General features: G+C 42.7%; 1 protein-coding gene across 4 annotated transcripts in view; it reads left to right on the top strand.

Moving 5' to 3' along the window:
* Positions 1-964: 964 nt before the first annotated feature.
* Positions 965-20949, top strand: part of NR1H4 (nuclear receptor subfamily 1 group H member 4) — a 55929-nt gene continuing 35944 nt past the window's right edge. For 2 of the 4 annotated variants that reach the window (XM_084795966.1, XM_084795965.1), the window contains exons 1-3: positions 965-1101; positions 2290-2424; positions 19460-19828. In XM_084795966.1, coding sequence (XP_084652092.1) covers positions 2358-2424; positions 19460-19828 — 436 coding nt within the window. In that variant the 5' untranslated portion in view covers positions 965-1101; positions 2290-2357. Of the gene's footprint in view, positions 1102-2289; positions 2425-11281; positions 11424-19459; positions 19829-20949 lie in introns of those variants that run through there. The other 2 variants (XM_084795964.1, XM_084795963.1) reach the window with 1 other exon arrangement.

The following is a 20949-nucleotide window of genomic DNA, read 5'->3' as shown; positions in this document are numbered from 1 at the left end:
AAGTAGGCAAGGTTATAAACTCTGAAAGCCCACCCCCGTTGGTGTGCTTTCTCCAGCAAAGATCAACCTCTTAAGGGCTCTGCAACCCCCCAAACCACAAATCACTCTAGCAACTGAGGAGCAATTATTCAAATGAATGGGCATTTCTCATTCAATCAACCCAAAATGGAGGTGTGATTGGCTTTCTTTCCTTGTTGGAGTCTGTTGAAGGGTCTGTCTTGACTTTTCGTGGGATTTGTGCCTACAATCTCAGTAGTCAGGAGGCTATGAGTTCAAGGCCAGCCTGTGTTCCCTAGTGAGTTCAAGGCCAGTCAGCTTGGCATGCACAGTGAAACCCTTGACAAGCCTGTCAACCAGCCAACTGGCCAGCCAACCAATTAAACAAACAAATCAAAAACAATGTCTTTCTTCACCTGCTTCCCTGCCTCTTGACACCAACTGCATTAAAGCATGTTATCCTGGGCCTTTATAAACCATGTTCATTACACTGTGTAATCCGAAGTGTTGTGGGGTCACTTTATAGATAGCTGTTTCCCCTTAAGCTTGACGTCACAGAATATGGGTGCTTTTGTGCCCTCGTCACTTTATCCCAGAAGGTCCAGGCCAGGTTTTACCTTGGGATAAGCGCTCAATAAATATTTATTGAAAGCACGAACAAATGAATGAGTGTAGCAAAGATGTTCCCGAGGACCACCGTGCCAGAGAGATCTGAAGCTCCCTTCTGCTTGGGCTGGGAAAGGCCCAGTGAAGGAAAAGTGGGAGAGTCTACTGAGATAAATATTTGTCCAGCAAAACACTAATATTCTCTTCCAGGGCAGGAAATATAAATATTTAGAAAAAATATTTCTAAGTAGACACAGCATAGAAAGGTTAAAAAAAATCATGTTCAGCCCGAGGGAACAAGCTCTAAAGACTCTCACCTTTTCACTGTCTGACCACTCCTTTCACTCTTTAGGGAGGTGAGAAACGGAAGGAAGGAAGGAAGGAAGGAAGGAAGGAAGGAAGGAAGACAAGCAGACCTACACAAACAGCTCAGTGTGGACCCTGCTTCTCTTGAATAAACTTCAGCAATTCCTTCAGAATGCAACTTCAACCATTCGAGTAAGATTTACCAGTATAATTCTCTTTTTAAATATTAAAAATAAAACTTCGTTTGTGTGCGTGTATGTCCGGGCACATGTATGTGCCTGGAGCCTCCAGAGGGCGGACAGTGGGGTCAGGTCCCTGCACCTAGACATACAGGCAATTCTTAACCACCATGTGGGTGCTGGGAACTGAACCCAGGTCCTCTACAAGAGCAGTAGGTGCTTTTAAAGGCTGAAGCATCTCTTTAGCCTCCATTATCTCTCATCCTTTTCATTTTAGTTCTACCCTAGTCCAATGTGGAGCTAACGTAGACATTAGAGTGAAAAATGCAAGTTCCTAAAAATTTCCCTTGTAGGAAGAAGTCAAGTGTATCCTAGGGGAACAGTCTCTGAATTTTGACCTGTTGGTACACTGCATAAATAACCAAGGAAATTACAATAAGAAATACCATGAAACTACTATTTTGTGTTTACTATGCCCCTGTTCAACTTTTAAATAAAGCTTATGAAATAAATCAATGTGGGTCCCTTAACAATGGGAGTAGGGGCTGTCTCTGACTCTGTTGCCTGCCTCTGGATCCTTTTCCGCTAGCTGGGCTGCCTTGTCTGGCTTCAGTGGGAGAGGAAGTGCCTAGTCCTGCTGCAACTTGAGGTGCCAGGGTGGGTTGGTACCGATGGGTACCCTTCTGAGGAGGAGAAGGGACAGGTGACACGGGGTGTGTGTGTGAGGGGTTGTGAGGGTGGGACTGGGAGGAGAGGAGGGAAGGCTGCATTCAGGATGTGAAGTGACTAAATAAATTAACTAATGGAAAAAAAATAAATCAAAGATGACCCCATTGTAAATTGAAGTCTTTATATTTGTTTCTGTTTTTCTTTCTATACATAAAAGAAGTAAAAATGTAATCCAGATGTTCTCACATCTTGCCTAAATTCATTAATACTGGAATTTAAGTGAAAAAAGTATATGGTATATTAAATTACAAAACGTCTCCTCAGAAAGCATGTAACTTGAAAACTTTTTTAAGTTCAAGTGAGCTATAATCATAATATTGAGAAAATGTATGCAGAAAGGCTGTCAGAAACTCTATAGAGGAACCATTTGGATATCTGTATATTTACTTGCTTTCCACCTGTTTCTCTTAAGCAACGCCTTATACCATATTGCAACCACGAACGTGTGTGTGTGCGTGTGTTTGCCTTTCAGCGTTCTTATTTGAAGACCACTGACACAGACACATTCTCTCAAATTGAAAAGCTTGAGCGGCATCCAGAATGAATCTGATTGAGCATTCCCACTTACAGGCCACCGACGACTTTTCCCTTTCTGAAAACTTATTTGGTAAGTTGTCAAACTGATTTACGTGGGAGTGCAACAAATCTGTGTCAGAAGGAAGCCTCAGTCAGCGAGCTTGAGGAAATGATCTCACTTCTTCTAAGGACTCAATAAATGTGAACCTTTCTGCCAGGTTGCACTTTGGATTCATTGAACTCAATGGTCTTTCTCTCCTTTTATAGGAGAGGACTGTCGGTCTCCAGGGCTTTGCCAACTGCCAAGGCCATGAGACTAGATTATTAACTGAGTTAGGTAGAGGCTACTTCCCGATCTAGAATGAATTCTGGTATTATTATAGCGGGTGTTAAGGAATGAAATCATAAGTGCTTATGGCTTAATATGATACCCATTAAAGGCTGAAGTTACCTAGTGCTCAGCACTAGGTCCCTCCCAGCATTCCTCCGGTACTGAGGGGGATCTATGGCACAGTGTCAGGATTAGTCATTTAAACGAGGTTAAGGACAAATTGTACTAAGTGATTTTTAAGTAGATCTGTAACTAGATGACGCCATAAAATGATACATTGCCCCACTTTATTCATTTATGAAAAACATCTAAGTATAAAGAGTTCAGCTGAGAACATTAGCAGAGTCCAAATGAGGGCAGGTTTTGGGGCGGGGTAGGAAGCCTTCTGCCACTTTCTGAATGACTGTTTTTTCTTCTCTATAACTCACCTTTCCTGGAGGCTGGATTGTTCCCATCCAGCATTATGTAGACCATGATAGACAATGGTAATAAAAATGGAAACACTTGAAACCCCACCAGGATCAACATGGTAAGGCACGATCCCTTGTTTGGCATCAGATATCCCCAGGAGATTCTAACCACAGTTGCTCTGTTACCTACCCAGCCATTACCTTTTCCTGTGTGGTGGTGATAATTAGTGCATTTCCGAAGGGGAGGAGGCCAGTACTTGCATTGCACACTTATGCGTCTACTTACCCATATACAGTGTCAGAACATTTAGTGGCAGAAATCATCCTTCATTAACCCTTGAATACCGGATCAAGAATAACCCAGCAATAAATAATAGAAAGGAAGCGGTGGGGGGGGGGGCGGGGGGGGAAGGAGATGATGATCGGTAATTCTCAGAGAGAGGACACCCAGCAGCAATTATTTGCTAAATGACGGTTTTCCCACATTGTCACCGCATCTTATTTCTTCCAGTAGGCCTCCATCTAGCGGGTCAGTTGTGAGCGACGAAAGGTCGTGCTTCTATTTCTGATCACTTGAACATCTGTTCCAGCCTCCCCTTCTGTAGTGCCTTAGGAAAAAAACCAACACAGAGATATCTGGATTTTTTTTTTTTTGCTCTACCAACCAGAACTCACAGAATAATTAGTATTATTACTATATATCATAGATAAACAAATTTTCACTTACGACTTTTTTTTTTCAAAGAAAAACTACTACTTCCCGCCCTAAAATTTTACAACGGCCTTTTGAAATTCCCTAGGCTTAATAATATTAAAACAAATCATGTTGGGATCAAGTTTGCATGTGGGGAGGAAAATGTAGATTTTTTTTTCTTACATTCCAGTCCCAGCTTCACAGCCCAGGTCCCAGCCAGGTTAACTTTATAGAGTAAAAGCTAGCAGGTGCTGTCGGGTTAGATGCACCTGAAAATGGCAGCGAAGCATGCGCTGCAACTCTTGCTTGTTATGTTGTGGCTCTCATATGTATATGTGATATATGCACATACATATATACTATACACACACATATATAATATGAGATCATATTATCATTTCCTGGCTTCTGGGAATACGTATCACAATGTGCATGAGCTGCAATGACAGCTATTGTTTTTGTCCAGAATCAAATCTCTATCTGTCCCCTCCGCTGGTAAGCTAACTGGAACAATGCTACATTTCTCTTATTTTTTTCCTCCCTAAGTTCTTAGAGCAGCGGTTCTCAACCTGTGGGACACCGTCCCTTGGAGGGGAGGTGTCACGTATCAGATACTTACATTACAGTTCATAACGGTAGCGAGATTACAGTTTTGAAGTAGCAATGGAATGATTTTTATGGATGGGTGAGTTGGGGGAGTCGCCACAACAGGAGGAGCTCTATTAAAGGGTTACAGCATTAGGATGGTTGAGAACCTCTGTCCCAGAGCTGTGCCGAAGCATTCTTTCCCAATCTGTTTCTTCTAGGGCCTCAGTCACATCCTACTCAACACACTTGGGCTACAGGAGAGAACAGAGAAAACAGAGTGCTGCATTCTACTTCTCTGGTTTCCTGTCTGGAAGACACTGATGGGTACAATGCCCCCTCCCCAAGTTTAGGCCATGGTCCATGAGCACAAAGACTGCTAGCCATGGATGGGGAGTCTGCCAAACCCTAACTCCCTACTTGTGCATCTGAAGCTATGACAGAGAGAGACCTAGAAACCTATGGGTTCAACTGACCAGGGAGGGACACTCTTTCTAATGGTTTCCTATTCAAAACCCCGCAGCTTGTGTTGTTATAAAGAGCAAGTAAAATTTATGACAAGCATATGACGTAGCTCAAATGTTGAGCACTGGTGATGCCCTGGGCATTGGAATAAAGCAACAAAAAACCAAATAACCCTCACAAAACAAAACAAAAACAAAATAAAAAAATCAAACCAGCAAGCAAAACAGCTGGGCAGTTTCATAGCTGGTTTTATTAGCCAAAGGTCCTGAGACACCAATTCCCTTACCCTTCTAGACTGTTTTTATTCTCAAGCCAAACTGTCGTCTGTCCCCTGCAGTACTAGAAAACAGAGCTCAGAGTTGAGGTGGGACAAAGGGCTCTGACACTAGCATCAGAAAAAAGAAAGAGCTTGGACGAACGTGGTATAGAGTTGCAGGAACCACCTCCCTAGGGCCCTGTCAGACCCACATGGAAATCTAGCCCATTATCGGTAAACAGATCCCCGTGGAGGGCAAGGGATGGAAAGACAAGGTGACCTCATAGAGATAAGTCTCTTTTCCCCTGGGAGAGCCTGCAAGCCGGAAACTTGGTCAAAGATTAATTTATGGCTTAAAGGGGGGCATCTCTGATGAAAGAAGGCAAGGTTTTATGTAATTAGTGCACAATAAAAAGCAATGGTGGTAAAGTCCACGGCTTCCTGCCGCTCTGCACAGCACAGGGTAGGACATTAATTAAAACCCGTGTTTTATTTTAGTAAATTTTAGGAACTAAAACCCCCGCAGAACTTGAAAGATCAAGTACTTAGACAAAGAGCTGTAACAACGGGGCTGAACAAACAAAGGCAAGAACAGCCTAGTGTTTCCAGGACCCAAGTTCACAGAGCCGCAGGGCTCAAACCACTTATTGGGGAAGATGCAGCGAATGCAAGCGGGGAAGGGGCGATGCGATTGAGAGGAGTGAAATCCGAGGCAAGCAAGCAGTACTCTCCGACCTTCAGTTTTCTGCTGTGCGAACTCACTGGAAAGGGAGAACGGACCGTGTGAGAGGATGTTCCATAAACTCTAAAGCATCACAAAACATGCTCACTCTGGAGTGTGACTGCCTGCCACGGGCCACACCGAAAAATTGTTGAAATGATGAACACTAGTCCACGCGTTCAAAGAAGGAAGTGCTCTTCCTCTCAGCATTATTAAGAGCGAAGAATTTTAGAGGAGCCAACAAGAGTCTACCATCTGTAAATATCCTCCCGTGTGTCTTCAGGGAGGAGACTCAGGCTCTGCTTCGCCTTAGCATTACACTGTTGCTGTAGCAACGACTTTGAAATTCATGTTTTCCATTATTTTACTTAACCGGTTCCCCAAATCTCCACAGCACAGTGAATCCCGGAAGCAGGAGGTAGACCCCACACACTCCTGTTCTCACATTCCATTGCCTTTGCTTAGCCCTCCTTGCTTTATACGCTACTGAACTATTTATGTCTGCTTTCTCCGGGTAAGCTTTATTTTTAATTAGCACACGCACTTTGGAACCTGGTTCTTGCCAAAGCTGTGTATTTCAATTAGGAGACTCTTCCAGATGTTACAGAGCCACCCAGATGTCTCGAAATGTAATTAAAATTCTTGAGATGAGGATTTACAGGGCATTTCTGACGTTTGACTTCAAGTGTTTTTCCATCTCATTGAGCTCAGCTCAAGTGAATGTAGTTCTAACTTGTTGGGTGACCTAAAACGAAACATCTATAAGAGATGGAAAACTATCCCAGGGCTCAGACAAAATAAGTCTTACTTAGCATACCTGGAGATTTTGTTTTCTCTTTCCTTTCCTTTTCTTTTCTTTTCTTTTCCAGTGTTAGGGATTGAACCCAGGACCTTACACACTCTGGGCAAGTTCCCAGCCACTGAGCTATCCCCAACCCCACTACTCTTCCTCATCCTTAACTCTTCCATGGCTCTAAACAATCTCTAACGTTTTTTGCTAATTCCCGTGTCCCAGGAAATCTCATATCCTATCTTTTATTTATGGGCTACAGAAATGGGGCAAGGCAAGATCCCAAGTGAGCCTTTCCTTACTGCAGCACGGATCGCTGCTGCATCCGGCTAGGGCATGTATAGTTTGGAAAAGACATGCGGTAAGGTGGAGAGTCGTAGACAAGCTGGCCAGCTCCTGGGCGATTCTTCTAAGTGTTAGGATTTAGCTTTCAATCATGTAGAATAAGAAAAAGATTCTTGAGGGTAACAAGCTCAGAAAGAGTAACTCTAAAATCAGATTTACAAGCAAATTTGCAGGGGTAAGGAGAATTGAAATAATAGCCATTTTCCCAACACTTTCCGTATGTTGAACACTGTATTGACTAAGTACGTTTTACATTTAACCTTTTTTTTTTTTCTTTCAAGACACGGTCTCGTGTAGCTCAGATTGGCCTATGTAGCTAAATATGGCCTTGAGTCTCTAATCTTTATGTCTCCATTTCCTAAATAGTGAAATTACATAACCAGATATGTTATGGGGTTTTTTTCCCTTTCTCTTTTGGTTTTTCAAGACGGGGTTTCTCTGTGTAGCCTTGGCTGTCCTGGACTCACTTTGTAGACCAGGCTGACCTCGAACTCACAGCGATCCACCTGCCTCTGCCTGGCTTATTTTATGTGTTTTTTTAAAAGCAGACTTCCTTGTTTTCTTCTATCTCTGCCATCTCCTGGTCTGTGGTCTAGACACATTCCTTCATTCCGTGCACGTGACTGGCCTTATTTCATTAAGTACTCCCCAAAAGCCAGGGGCATTGTTAAGTGCCTGAACTGTACTTGCTGTTAACATTAACTCTTAAAGAGACTCCTCTAGGACCTGTGACATTACTATTTCCATTTAATGGAAAGAAAGTGGGTATTTAAAGATGCCAAACAACCCAACTCACATTCTTTTAACTAAGAAGTAGACCACCCAAATATGATTAGGACAAAGAACCAGAACTGGATGCTTAAGAGAACACGTCTAGTCGCCTTCTTAGAGGTGAAATTATTTTCAACAAGACTGTATCCCAGGATGCCGGTCACAGCTGTTCTGTAGGAGAGCACTCAGTCAGACAAGCACTGCCAAGCACTTGCTCTGGGAATTCCCATTTTCTACACCGGCACAGCCTATGCCCAGTGTACCTTGGTTGGCCCGCCATTTGCACTGATCTATACACTCTGTAGCTACGCCATCCAAGAGAACTTCTTGTGATGGTGGCCATGTCCTGAATCTACTTTGTCCGACGCAGCAAGGACTGCCCGCCTGCGCGTGAAACACCGAAATGTGAGCAGTGTGACTCAAGAGCTGGCTCCGCTTACTTAAGTGCAGGTGGATGTAGCCAGTGCCTACTGCCCCAGATAGCACACCTTTGCAGGAAAGAGAAAAGGAGTAGTTAACAGGGGGGCAGCTTATCCTCTTAGGGCGAAGGGAGAGACTCAATCCATCTTCTGATAAAAGCATTCTATGTGAGTCTTATTCGGAGAGGAGGGTTTCATGGAGCTTCTTTCTTTCATTCAATATTTTTACTAGCATAAGTCATTATATATAATATGGGTTATATATAATCACGGATTGCATTGTGAAATCTTCATGTACATATGTACATATAATGAATTTTTATCATTTTCATTGCTTATCGCTGTCCCCTTACCCCTTACCCCAACATTCCTGCTGAAAACCCAGCATGGTGATGGTTTGAGTTAAAATGGCCTCCACAGGTTATAGGGAGTGACACTATTAGTAGGCGTGGCCTTGTTGGAGTAGGCGTGGTTTTATCGGAAGGGGGGTGGTCTTTGAGGTCTCAGATGCTCAAGTCTGGCCACTGTGTCACGGTCTCTTCCTGCTGCCTGCGGATACATAGAGCTCTCGGCTCCTTCTCTCGCGCCATGTCTGCCTGAATGCTGCCAGGCTTCCTGCCATGCTGATAATGGACTAAACCTCTGAAACTATATGTAGCCCCAATTAAATGTTTTCCTTTATAAGAGTTGTTGTGGTCATGGTGTTCCTTCACAGCAACAAAACCCTAGTGAGACACTCAGTCTCTCTTTCATTTTCATGTGTTTATGTATTCATTGATGACACAATACATTTCATTAGAGTTGTTTATGGAGTCCTGGGTAAGAGTTTATTTGCAGGAGTATAAGTTTCTCCAGAAGTTATCTACACCACTGAAGAAAAATCTCTCTTCCTCCTGCATCAATCATTAAATGCCTAAAGACGTTGGAGGGGGGGTGTACTTGGACCTGAGAGCACACTCTGTCAGCTACCATTATCTTCCTATAGGTCCTGGCAGGGCACAAGGAGCCTCCTCCCCCATGATAAGATGAGGCTGGTCCAATCTTGTGCAGGTCTTGTGCTGGTGAGCTCATTCATCTGTTGTAAGATTGAGAATAGGGTGGCCGTGGAGTCGCATTCCCGAGACCGTGTCCTACCACAGTCATTTCTTTCTCCTGCTCTTACGTATTCTTTCTACCCCATCCTCTGAGCTTTCCTAAGTCCTACAGGGAGCGATGCAGACGCAGGTATGCCTTAATCTGCTTCCTTCCCTCTAATCTATACACTGAGTCACTTAGCCCTCCTGAGTTGCTTTTCATCCTCTGTGGGATAGGGTTGAAGACAGCGGGCCTCATAGACAAAACCCTGCCACATATGGCAGAGGCGGCGGCCCACTGAGATAATATGTAAATATACTTTGTACACTTGTAAAGGCTGTAGGGACATCAGCAATTATGACATGCATCACCTTTGTCTCTTGAATTTGCTTTCATGTTGATTATCTCATTTTATCTTCACAGCAGGCCTGTGAAGGGCGTAGGCAGGGATATTATCTATATTTTTACCATCTGTCAATGCAGACAAATGGGACCCACAGCATCCCAGACACTTACCTAAAGTTGTGTAGCCTGCATAGTCGCATTATGCCCGAATCAACTTGGAGCCTACAGAGTCCCTTGCTAAAGCTTTTTCAGAGACAACAGTAACAAAACAAAACAGCAAAGCCTTGAAGTTTATATTCAGAAATTATGTACAGGGTTTCTTAAAAGGGGGAACTGTTTCTATTCAATAAGGAAACCGAAAATGCCATATCAGGGCAATGACAAAAGCCACCAATGTGCTTATGGCATTTTAAAAATATTATTTTATTTAAATCAGATATGACTACAAGTTGTGTTATTATCACCTCCTCCCTTTAAAAATTAGGGAATTGGGGCTGGAGAGATGGCTCAGCATTTAAGAATGCCTGTTGCTCTTGCAGGGGACTCGACATAGGTTCCCAGCACCCACACGATGGTTCGCAATCTTCTATAATTCCAGTTCCAAGGAATCCAACAAACACATGGCGGCCTCTGAAGGCACCAGGTACACACATATGTCACACATACATACATGCTGGCAGAACACCCATATACGTAACATAAAAATAAATTTTTTTTTTTTTGGCTTTTTGAGACAGGATTTCTATGTGTAAGCTTAGCTGTCCTGGAACTCACTCTGTAGACCAGGCTGGCCTTGAACTCGCAGAGATCTGCCTGCCTCTGCCTCCCCTGAGTGCTGGGATTAAAGGTGTGCGACACCACCACCCTGGCTATTCAGCTTTTCCTTTTTTTTTTTTTTTTAAATGAGGAAATAAAAGCAGAAAATGGCTCAGGAATGTGTTCATGGTCTACAGAGCTTATAAATGTCAAGAAAGACTGGATTTATTAGATTAAAAAAAAAAAAAACTACTGTGCCTAAACATCACAAACTGCATGACTGGAGCAACAAAATATATTAGCTTAGAGTTCTGACAGCCAGAAGTCTAAAATCAGGGTGTCAGTTGGGTTGTCTCCTCCTGAGGAGGAGTCTGTTGTGGGTCTTCCTGTTTGGCTTATTAATGTCACCTTTTGTCTCTTCACTTCATTGTCCATCCACAGGGGTTTGTCTCTGTCTCTGTCTCTCTCTAGTAAGGACTTGAACAATAGTGGATTAACTGCCATTCTGATTGTCTCTCTATATAAATGTAACCCACATAGACCTTATATCTAAATAAGGTCACACTGTAAGATCCTTGGGCCTAGGATTTCAACATATGAACTGGAGTGTGGGCGGGACATCATTCTTCCCCTATTGTTAGACACAAATCCATCTGGCCTGGTCCACAGACTTCGAGGGTTAACCGGGAGGCACTATTCATAAATGCTTCTGATATTCCAAACACATACTGGCTATAAACGTAAAGATCCGTAGTGTGACATTGGACCTCCAGGCCCCACAGAGGCAGTGGATGGAAATTTGCCCTCTAAAAGTTCTTAAGCGGGGAAAGGGCTCCCCAAAATGTTTATCTAAAACACCAGTTTCCAGCTTACTGTGCAATTTGGCATGGAGGACTTGTCTCATAAACATTTACAAATATTCCGCTCGGTGATGGAGTTAATCAGTAAACCGCACCAACCTCTGGCCCCTGTCACTTCTTACCTAGTCCTCCTCCTCAGTTGCTGTGAGGAAGCTAAGAATGGTGATGCAGTTTCAGAACTTGGAAAATCCAATTCAGATTAGTCTTCACCACAGCCACCGGCTACCAGGGTTTGGGCCGGATGTGATGAGCATGAAGCCTGCTAAAGGTAGGACCCTGTTCACAGCTGTCCTAACGCAGACTCTCCTACCGCACGGAGGAAATTCGGGGGCCTTGTGTTAGTGATTAAGGCCACAGGTCTCTGTCAGAGAGAGGCCCAGACAACCTGAGAAGACGGGGAATGGGGAGTTGTGGTGGGTTGATGTTTGTAGTTCTAAGCATATGAGTGTCTTGTTGGCACTATAGGCCAACCTGGTGTTAGCATTTCAAGTCAGTCAAGTAACTTTAACGTCTGTGGACACTTGAAGAAAGTTACAGTGTGCTAATGTAAGGCCCTCTGTCTTTCGAAATGCTGAGCCTCCATCTCACTGAATTCTAACACCTGCTCAGTGCCTTGGGACCAGCGTTAAAAACTAAAGCAGAATAGAGAAAACATCAGCGCACCTGCCCAGAGGTAAAGATAAATTTGTTTTATGGAAGTTTGGTTTGGTCACGTATGTCTAAGTATGTACAAGGGTCATGAGGAAAAAGATGCATTGCAGACTATGGCATGTGGTAAAAAGTAATAACCAGAAAAAGAAAGCTTTTTTAAAAAAGAAATGTAATGAACTAGTTTTGTAGCATATTTCTTCCAGTGTTTTCTGGCAAATAAGATGAATGAAATTGAGATTTAGGCTTAGGATATTTATTTTCTCTTAGTTAAAATATGCTTTATTAAGAAAAGACAGTATAATATAAATATTATCTTAATATTTCTCTCAAAACAGAAACTCATCTTTCGAAACTTCCACCAAAAATTAAATGCTAATCATTTCCCCCATAATTACAACGACATTCAAACTTTTGAACTTTTGATCATAGACTTGGCAGCATCCTATTTTGCCTAAGAGTGGTGTTTCAAAGTGGCTGACACTGTATTTAGAAACAGAAATGACTTACGGGGCTTGGAAAGCAAATCTTCGACCCCCTTTCTATTTAACGCACATTTATTTAACATTTATTATGTACCAGGCACTGTGCCCTGTGCCAGAAAGAATAGAACGGGAAATGCAATCTAATATCTCTCTCGGGAAGGTCACCGAATAACCGCAAGAGAACAAAAACAGAATGTCCTGAATGTTTGCTCTGTGTGGGGAATGCAATTTACATTCCTGGTGCTGGGGCTGCCTTATTGCAGCCTCTGACGTGGGAGCACATCACACCAGCTCAGTGGAGGCAGAGGCAGAAGCTAAAACAAGTTTAGTGTCGTCACACACTTACTGTCCAGATCAGTCTCCTCACCTGTGCGCTTCAAACTCCCGCCTCAGGGTTAGCATGGAAGACCAGGCTGTGGACAAATATGGATGATTATACACATTTCTGATAAGTGCTCTATGGGAAGTGTGTACAGAGGTTAGGAGAGATTTATTCTACCTGAGAGAAGTGAGGCAGGCCTCATGGAAGGAGGTCATCAGCTGACGGAACCCCGGGGAGGAACCCCTACACCTAGGGCCTGGTGGCGGGAACGGCAAACAACTTCACAAACGACGCTGTGTCGTTTGGCTAAGTAAGCCATGGCTTAGGAAGTGAGGAATACGTTAAAGAGAGTTTCCACTCTATTCAGTCCCACAAACATGCATTGAACATTTGCTGTGCTTAGCATTGGGTCAGAGGTCAAACAAACAAACAACCAAACCAAACCAAACAAACAAACATTGGGATCATTTGCACCAGACACCAACTCTAACTGAGGTCGTGGGACAGTATCGACACTAACATGTGAACCTCGTCTCTGTTCACAAACTGCCAAAAGCCTTACTGATGAATATGCCAATCCCTGGCCACATCTGATTATTTAATTAAAAATTTTCATTACTGAGAATTAAATAAATTTAGGACTCCTCCTCCCCTTGGGATTACACACTGCATCTCAACTGGTCAGTATCCTTAAGTGGTTAATGGCTATCATATTGTAAGTACTGAACTTTTCATCTCAGAAAGTTCCTGTGAGTGAGAGTCTGTGGAAAGCCAGAGGCCCCTGTCCAGAAGCTGGCTTTCTGGGACTTCTCAGACTACGCTGGAGCTTATTCATATGTGCCTATTTAAGACCCTTTCCCTAAACTCTCATGGAGTTATCCAAAGGCTCCAAATCCCGATACTCTGAGTTACAAGTTGATCCACTTCAACCTCCTCTACATCTGCAGTCACATCAATCAATACTTAATGATTTAGTTGCCTGTGTCCTGCCCTTGACATCGCTATTTCTCCAACAGAGAAACGGAAGGCTGGGCATTTTCTACCTGTCTTGTTCATGGTTGTGTCCTTGAAGCCTATGACAATGTGTGCAAATAGCAAGTGTCCGGTATATATGATGAAATAAATGTCCTGGTGCTTGTGTCATCAGAGCAGACTGTGTGTGTAAATGATTACCAGTTACTTATCACTAAAGTCAAGATTTTTTTTCTGGGATCCTCAGAATCAATCCTTTTTCTCAGCACTGCACTTTAAACTAAGGGTTACCTAATGAGATAGCAAGGTCAGAGCAGGGGTTTATGGTCCAGAGAAATTGTAATACATAAAACGCATAGAATTAAAATCTCTTAGTCAGTTTATGTAGTATAAGTTGCTCTGGTCCAGCCATTTAAGATGTCACCTATGGGGGAGAGATGGCTCAGTGGTTCAGAGCACTGGCTGCTCTTCCAGAGGTCCTGAGTTCAATTCCCGGCAACCACATGGTGGCTCACAACCATCTATAAATGTGGTCTGATATCCTCTTCTGGCATGCAGATGTACATGCAGATAGAGCACTCATATACATTAAATAAATAAATAAAATATTTTTTAAAAAGAAAAGAAATAAAGTCTCCCTTTAAAAAAAAAAAGTAAAAAAAAAAAATGTCACCTGTGCTGACTCTTCATTTTCACACTGTTGGTATGTTCACCACTCTGCTCTGTGGCTAGGCAGCGGACTATGCAATGCTGGAAGCGGATATGCTTTAAGAAAAGAAGCATTAACTTGTATCATTGCATACTATTCTATTTTGCTGCGTTTTAGTTTTTTAGCATAACGTTTATAACCTTGGAAAAACTTCATACGTGCGTGTATTTGTGTGTGTGTGCATGTGTGTGCACGAATGCATGTGGAGGCAGGGAGGTCAACCTCAGGTGTTGTTCTTTAGGTATTGTCATTTGTTTTGTTTGGTTGTGCGGGGTTTTCTAGTGACAGGGGCTCTCACTGGCCTGGTGCTTGTCCAGTAGGCTGCCCGGCCAGTGAGCTTCAGGCTCCTTTTTGACTCTGGGTCCTTAGGTGGGCTTACTCCAGAGCAAAGCCAAGAAGATCCCAGGAGCTCATCTGGCTTTCTGACGTGGTTTTGAGGGATGTAGGGCCCTCACGCATGTGTGACTGACAGGCTCGTGGCTGCCTGGGTCATCTCCCAGGCCTCACTTTGTGTCCCAGGCCTCACTAGATGGTCCCAAGAGGTAGATAGGATCTTTATAGCATTAACTGACCTGAGTTGGGACTCTTGTTTATTTACTTATTTATTTTTTGGTTATGGAGATCTTTGCTTTACTGAAATGATGCTCGGTGGCCTCAAGCTGTCATGTGAGGAGAAAACATTAACCACTTCCCTGGATTCGTCAGAATCCAGATTCTGTGGCTTAATTGGTTCGTTGACTTTGGCTTCACTAAACTGTGTTGATGGGAAACAGTGCTCGGGGTGGGGGTGGGGGGAATTGAGAGAGCATGTTAGAGGATGCAATCCGGGCCAGAGTGAAACTATTCGTATACCTTTTCTGTTCTTTTATATTTTATTTGCCTCAGAAATTTTAGCCATATTTGATTAAAGACATGGATTGGGATTTTGCTTACATTTTATCTACAAAATTTTCATACTTCATTCTTCTATTGTGTACTCATAAGACAAAAGTGGCTTTACCAAAATCTTGTTTGTCAGATGCACTGATCCTCCCCGCCCCCTCGCCCCTTGTCCCCTCCCCCCACCCCAACCCCCGGCTGATACAGACAAGTTGGGCATGGGAGGGAGGAAATTGATGTTTGCACAGATACTGTATATTGTGTCCTCAGCCACAGCCGTTTCCCGGGGTCAGTGTAGAACGTGTCCTCAATATTTAATATAAGAATATTTGGCTTTGCCATTGTAGAAAATTTTTGAATTCTAATATTCATAGAGACGTCTCCCGCTTGTGAGATTTTAGATAGAAAAGACTAGAAGATCGTATATCCCTTTCTTTACAGACGAGCAACAAGAGGCCCAGGCGGGGTAGTAAGTAATGGTTTGTGGGCACCATTTAAATAAACGCAGAACCCTGGCTATGAAGATCTAGTCAGAGAGAAAACGACGAGCGTGACAGTGACAGTGAGCTCTAGGAGAGAGTGGGTATGCCCAGAGGGCCCTCGCTCAGGAAGCACATGGGACAAGTCCCGAGAGATCCAAGAAAACAGAAAAGCTGGCGCGAGGTAAGAATGGTTGGAAGAGCCGGGTAGTGGTGGCGCACGCCTTTAATCCCAGCACTCGGGAGGCAGAGGCAGGCGGATCGCTGAGAGTTCGAGGCCAGCCTGGTCTACAAAGTGAGTCCAGGACAGTCAAGGCTACACAGAGAAACCCTGTCTCAAAACAAACAAACAAACAAAAAAGAATGGCTAGAACAGAGAAAGAATTGCGCGCGCCGAACCTTGCAGGCCTGTTTGTGGTTTTTTTGTGCACAGCGGAAGTTCCAAGCTCAAGTACAGAGAGCAGAGGAGGAGACAGTCCTGCCCCCGACCCCCACCGCTTTTTGGTTTTTGAAATACTTCACATTTGACGTCTTCCAGAGATTGGGCTTTGAGGGCAAACTCCAAAGTCTCAGCTTCTTAGCGAGGTAGGAGCAAGAAGCAGCTTCAGCAACCGCACTCAGATCCGCAGTGGAGACAGCACTGACCTGTTTGAAGTGTGAACAGAGGGCCCAGGGGACGCCTGGGGACGCAGGAGGGGTGATGGTACCTCATCCTACTGTTTCAAGGAATACGGAGGATGCTGGATGCTTAATCTTAGGAAGAGATTCATAAAGATTTCTGCTACTGGTCATAATGGCTGTAACAGCAGCGATTTGAGCACCTCGAAGGACATTTAGGAGACACGGTGCTAGGTCCAGAATCCCGAAGTCCAGCTCCAAACTCCCAAACCACTTGAAACCATTGTTTTTTGTTTTTTTTTTAAGTTCAGTAAGATTTCTTTTTGAGCCGGGTGTGGTGGCGCATGCCTTTAATCCCAGTACTCGGGAGGCAGAGGCAGGTGGATCTCTGTGAGTTCGAGGCCAACCTGGTCTACAAAGAGAGTGTAGGACAGCCAAGGCTACACAGAGAAACCCTGTTTTGAAAAAACAAACAAACAAACAAACAAACAAAAAACCCAAAAACAACCGATTTTTTTTTTTTTTTTGGTGGTCATTCCTGGGCAACGGATGTAAAACTCTAGTTATATAAATGAACAAATAAACACATAAATAAAGTATTCTATTTTATGTGAATCAATAAGAGACACAAGGCCAGACAGTGGTGGTGCACACCTGTAATCCCAGCACTCGGGAGGCAGTGCTGTGTTTGCTTCAGACACTGAGTTCTATACAGTGAAATATCACTGCGTTCTGTTCTGAAATCTCAAATCATCAACAACAACAAAAACTAATTTTTTTTTTCTTTTTTGAAGTTCTGGGGATCAAGCCCAGGCCCGTGCCCAATCAAGGGGTTCTAAATTTTATTTACTTGTTTATTTGTTTGTTTGATCAATTTATCAATTATAGTGTGTGTGTGTGTGTGTGTGTGTGTGTGTGTGTGTGTGTGTATGTGGGGGACACTCACCCACGTGTGCATATAGATAGCCAGAGACTGGACTTAGGCGTCCTCAGAGGAAGACACCTTTTTCTCCTCACCTTAGTTTTGTGTTCTCTCATTGAGCTGGACTTGTACCATTTTGTCGAGACTGGCTGGTCCTTGAGCTTGTGACATCCTCTGGCTTCCAGGGCCCCAGTGCTGGCCATTAGGGCTGTATAGAGCAGCGCTTCTCACTATGGGATGTGACACCCTCACAGGGGTGAACATCAGATACTTACATTACATTACAGTTCATAGCGGCAGCAAAATTACAGCTATGAAGTCGCAATGAAATAGTTGTACGGTTGGGGGGGGTCGGTCACCACAACAAGGGTCGCGGAGTTAGGAAGGTTGGGGAACATGGGTCTATAGCATGCTGAGCCTCTGAACTCATAGCCCAATGCCGGCCCAGCACACACTCTACCCACTGAGCCCTCTCTCCAACACCCCTAAGGTTCAGAAAAGCTTTGAATTCCAAAGCACATTCGATTCCAAGGGCTTCCAATGAGGAACTGGGGATCTGCTCTATTTCAGTCAGGCATTAACAGAGCCTTTATCTAGAAGTTTCCTTCTCCATTTGAGGTGTGAACATGGAGTATCAAGTTTGTTTGCTTAAAGTCCCGCTACTTAGGAGAAATGCAGCTGGAATTATGCTTGAGGGCTGTCTGACAGTGTGTTCAAGAATCAGATGCATTTACACACTAATCTTTTACTTATGTTGGGGTGGGTTTTTTTTGTGTGTGTGTTTCTTTTTTGCATAATTTAGCCATTTTGTTTCCTAAAGAGCATAGCTTATGTTTCCAAAAATAGAAGAATTTTCATAACCTGCTCATTTTTATTTCCTAGAGGTTTTATATCTAAGCCTTTTATTTAACAATAATGCTTTTAGGAATAATTATCTCTATTTTTAATGTCATCTATAGTTTTCAGGCACTTCTTCTGTGTCAAATTTAACAAAGTTCTTGGCATGCCTTATCTCATTTTAACTCAATTGTTATTGCTGGGAATTATTATTTTACATCCTTTTATATGAAGAGAAAATTGTGAATGTTAAGAAAAATTCCCATCTGCACAAAGAGCTTGAGTAAGGGGACATGACTTTGAGTTCAGGAGGACTAATGCTGCTAAGTGGTGGAATCTTTTGTTCAAAGGTTTTTACTATGTAATAATAATTAAAATAATATGTACATGACAAAAATCTCAAACAGTAAAGAGATTGTATAGTTTCTTACCCCAGAAAATGTAATTATCACCTCTCACATTCACCACCATTGAGTTTGTGAAACACTGTGAAGAAAGTTGCCTACAACATACACACATACACACACACACCAAAGACACACAGACTTTTTATTCATAAATTTATATATTTTTCTACAGTTCACCTTTTGAAAATAATACCTGCCCATTGTAGAAACCCTCCCAAATAATCACTATTATTATTTTTGCACATTTGAATGTTAGTGCATAAAGACTGCAGTTTTTCCAATCATTCTGCTGGGGTATGTTTTCAACTTCTGGTTCTTACAAGGTGCTAACAATGAATGACCTCATTTGTATGGAAATTCCTCTCATGCAGCAATTAATATAGTTTATATTATATTTATTTATATATTATTTGCATATATTTGTATATATTTATATAAATATTTAGTTATATATTAAATAAATTTTCCTGGCACTGAAAAAAAATAATGCTAATATTAGAGTTTTAAATGATGGAAGATCCTAGCAAATTGCCCTCTAGGAGTATTTGTCATTAAACTTAAAAACAAATGTGCTATAGATTTAATTTGAGCTTATTGGCAAAGGGAAATATTTTTGTGGATTTATGCAGCAGTTTTAAAAAACTATTTATGACTTTTATTATTTCTCCTTAGGCTGTTAGAGTGTTCCCTTACTAGCTTTCAAGAGCTTATTACATATCAGCAGCATTGTCGTTCATGTGTCCTCTGGGTTCCACATTTGGTCCCTGAGGTTATGATTTATCATGTAAACATTTTTATCTCTCTCCTATATATATTTACATACACACATGTATGCATATTAAATATATTTATAGACGAACGTATTTTAAAAGTCAACTTTATATATAGTTAAATATATTTTTGTACTTTTGTATGTGTTCATAGCGCATGTGTAACTAAATTTCCATTTCAATATTAGATCTGACATACCTCTCTAGCTTCTAAAATGATGACATTAATTCCAGTTTTGTTGATCTTTCTGTTCAGGTGTGCTAACAGAACACGCGGCAGGCCACCTGGGGCAGAATCTGGATTTGGAACCCTATTCTCCGTACAGCAATGTCCAGTTTCCGCAAGCTCAGCCACAGATTTCTTCATCATCCTATTATTCCAACCTGGGTTTCTACCCCCAGCAACCGGAAGACTGGTACTCTTCTGGAATCTACGAACTTAGGCGATTGCCTGCTGAGACTGTGTACCAGGGAGAGCCTGAGGTCTCAGAGATGCCTGCGACCAAGAAGCCCCGAATGGCCACATCAGCAGCGGGAAGAATAAAAGGGGATGAGCTGTGTGTTGTCTGTGGAGACAGAGCCTCTGGGTACCATTACAACGCACTCACCTGCGAGGGCTGCAAAGGTGAGAGTCTTCTGGTTGCTTTCATGTTAGTAAAATTCTGCTGTGTTGGCTGCTGTGATTTCTTGAACCAGGTTCATATGTAAGAAAATAACCAAATTTATAAATTGAGTACACAAAAACAAAAACAAAACAAAAGAGCCTACAAAAACATCCCAAATGAAACAATACAATGTGTTAGATGCGTGGTTTTGTTGTTTGAGCTGTCGGTGAGGCATAGCCTCTTGAGGTTAGCAAGCCGACTCCATGTGCCATAAAAGGCTCCCGTTCTCCACTGCTGTTCTTGGAACCACATCCTGGTTCGTTCAGAGCTCCATTTAGCCAGAGCTGGGGACATATCATGAATATTAAGTTTATCTTTGCTATTTTCCCACTGCTCTTAATAACTGTCATATTTCTTGCTGTTATTCTGAGAGATCACCGGCACAAACAACAAACAAATTCTGAGAGATCACCGGCACAAACAAATTCTGAGGGCAGTTTGTTTAAATGCCAGGACAAGATGGCTATAGAGATGATCCAGAGAAGCTATTATTAGTATTTTAAAGAAGATTATAAAATAAAAGGCAATAATAGGTTTAATATGGGGCTGGTGATATGGCTGAGAGCTAAAAATCCTTGCCAACAAGCCTGAGGGCCCGATGCCTGGGATCCACATAGCGTAAGGAGACAACTGCCTGCTCAAAGTTCTCCTCTGGCCTCCATAGCGTGGCCCCTCAATAAAATGAGTCTTAAAAGCATATAGAAATAAAAACAAATTTAGCACGGGTAAAATAATTAGTAAAATGTAAACCAAGAAGTAAAAACTCGATTGAGTCTTATCATTCCTGTTAGAGGCTTTGTATCCAGTTGAGTAGCGTGAAATAGATGTGGAACAGCATTATGCGTCAGTTTTGAGGAAACAGCAAAGTTGGGGGTCCCGCTCCAAGCCTATCGACTGGGAATTTCTGAAACCGGAACTGGATAATCTGTGATTTCACAATCCCTTTGTGCTAAAATGTGTTAAGTCTGGGTATAGGTGGCATCTAAAAGGCACCCAAGAGAGCTCACCTGGCTGAGCTGCACGAACCGCAACTGAGGACCTGGAGATCAGTCTCTCTCTCTCTCTCTCTCTCTCTCTCTCT

This window comes from Acomys minous, assembly GCF_964271855.1.
Source record: "Acomys minous genome assembly, chromosome: 9".
NCBI classification, from domain to species: Eukaryota; Metazoa; Chordata; class Mammalia; order Rodentia; family Muridae; genus Acomys; species Acomys minous.
The sequence above is the reverse complement of the archived record's forward strand: the minus strand, read 5'-3'. Positions and strand labels throughout refer to the sequence as shown.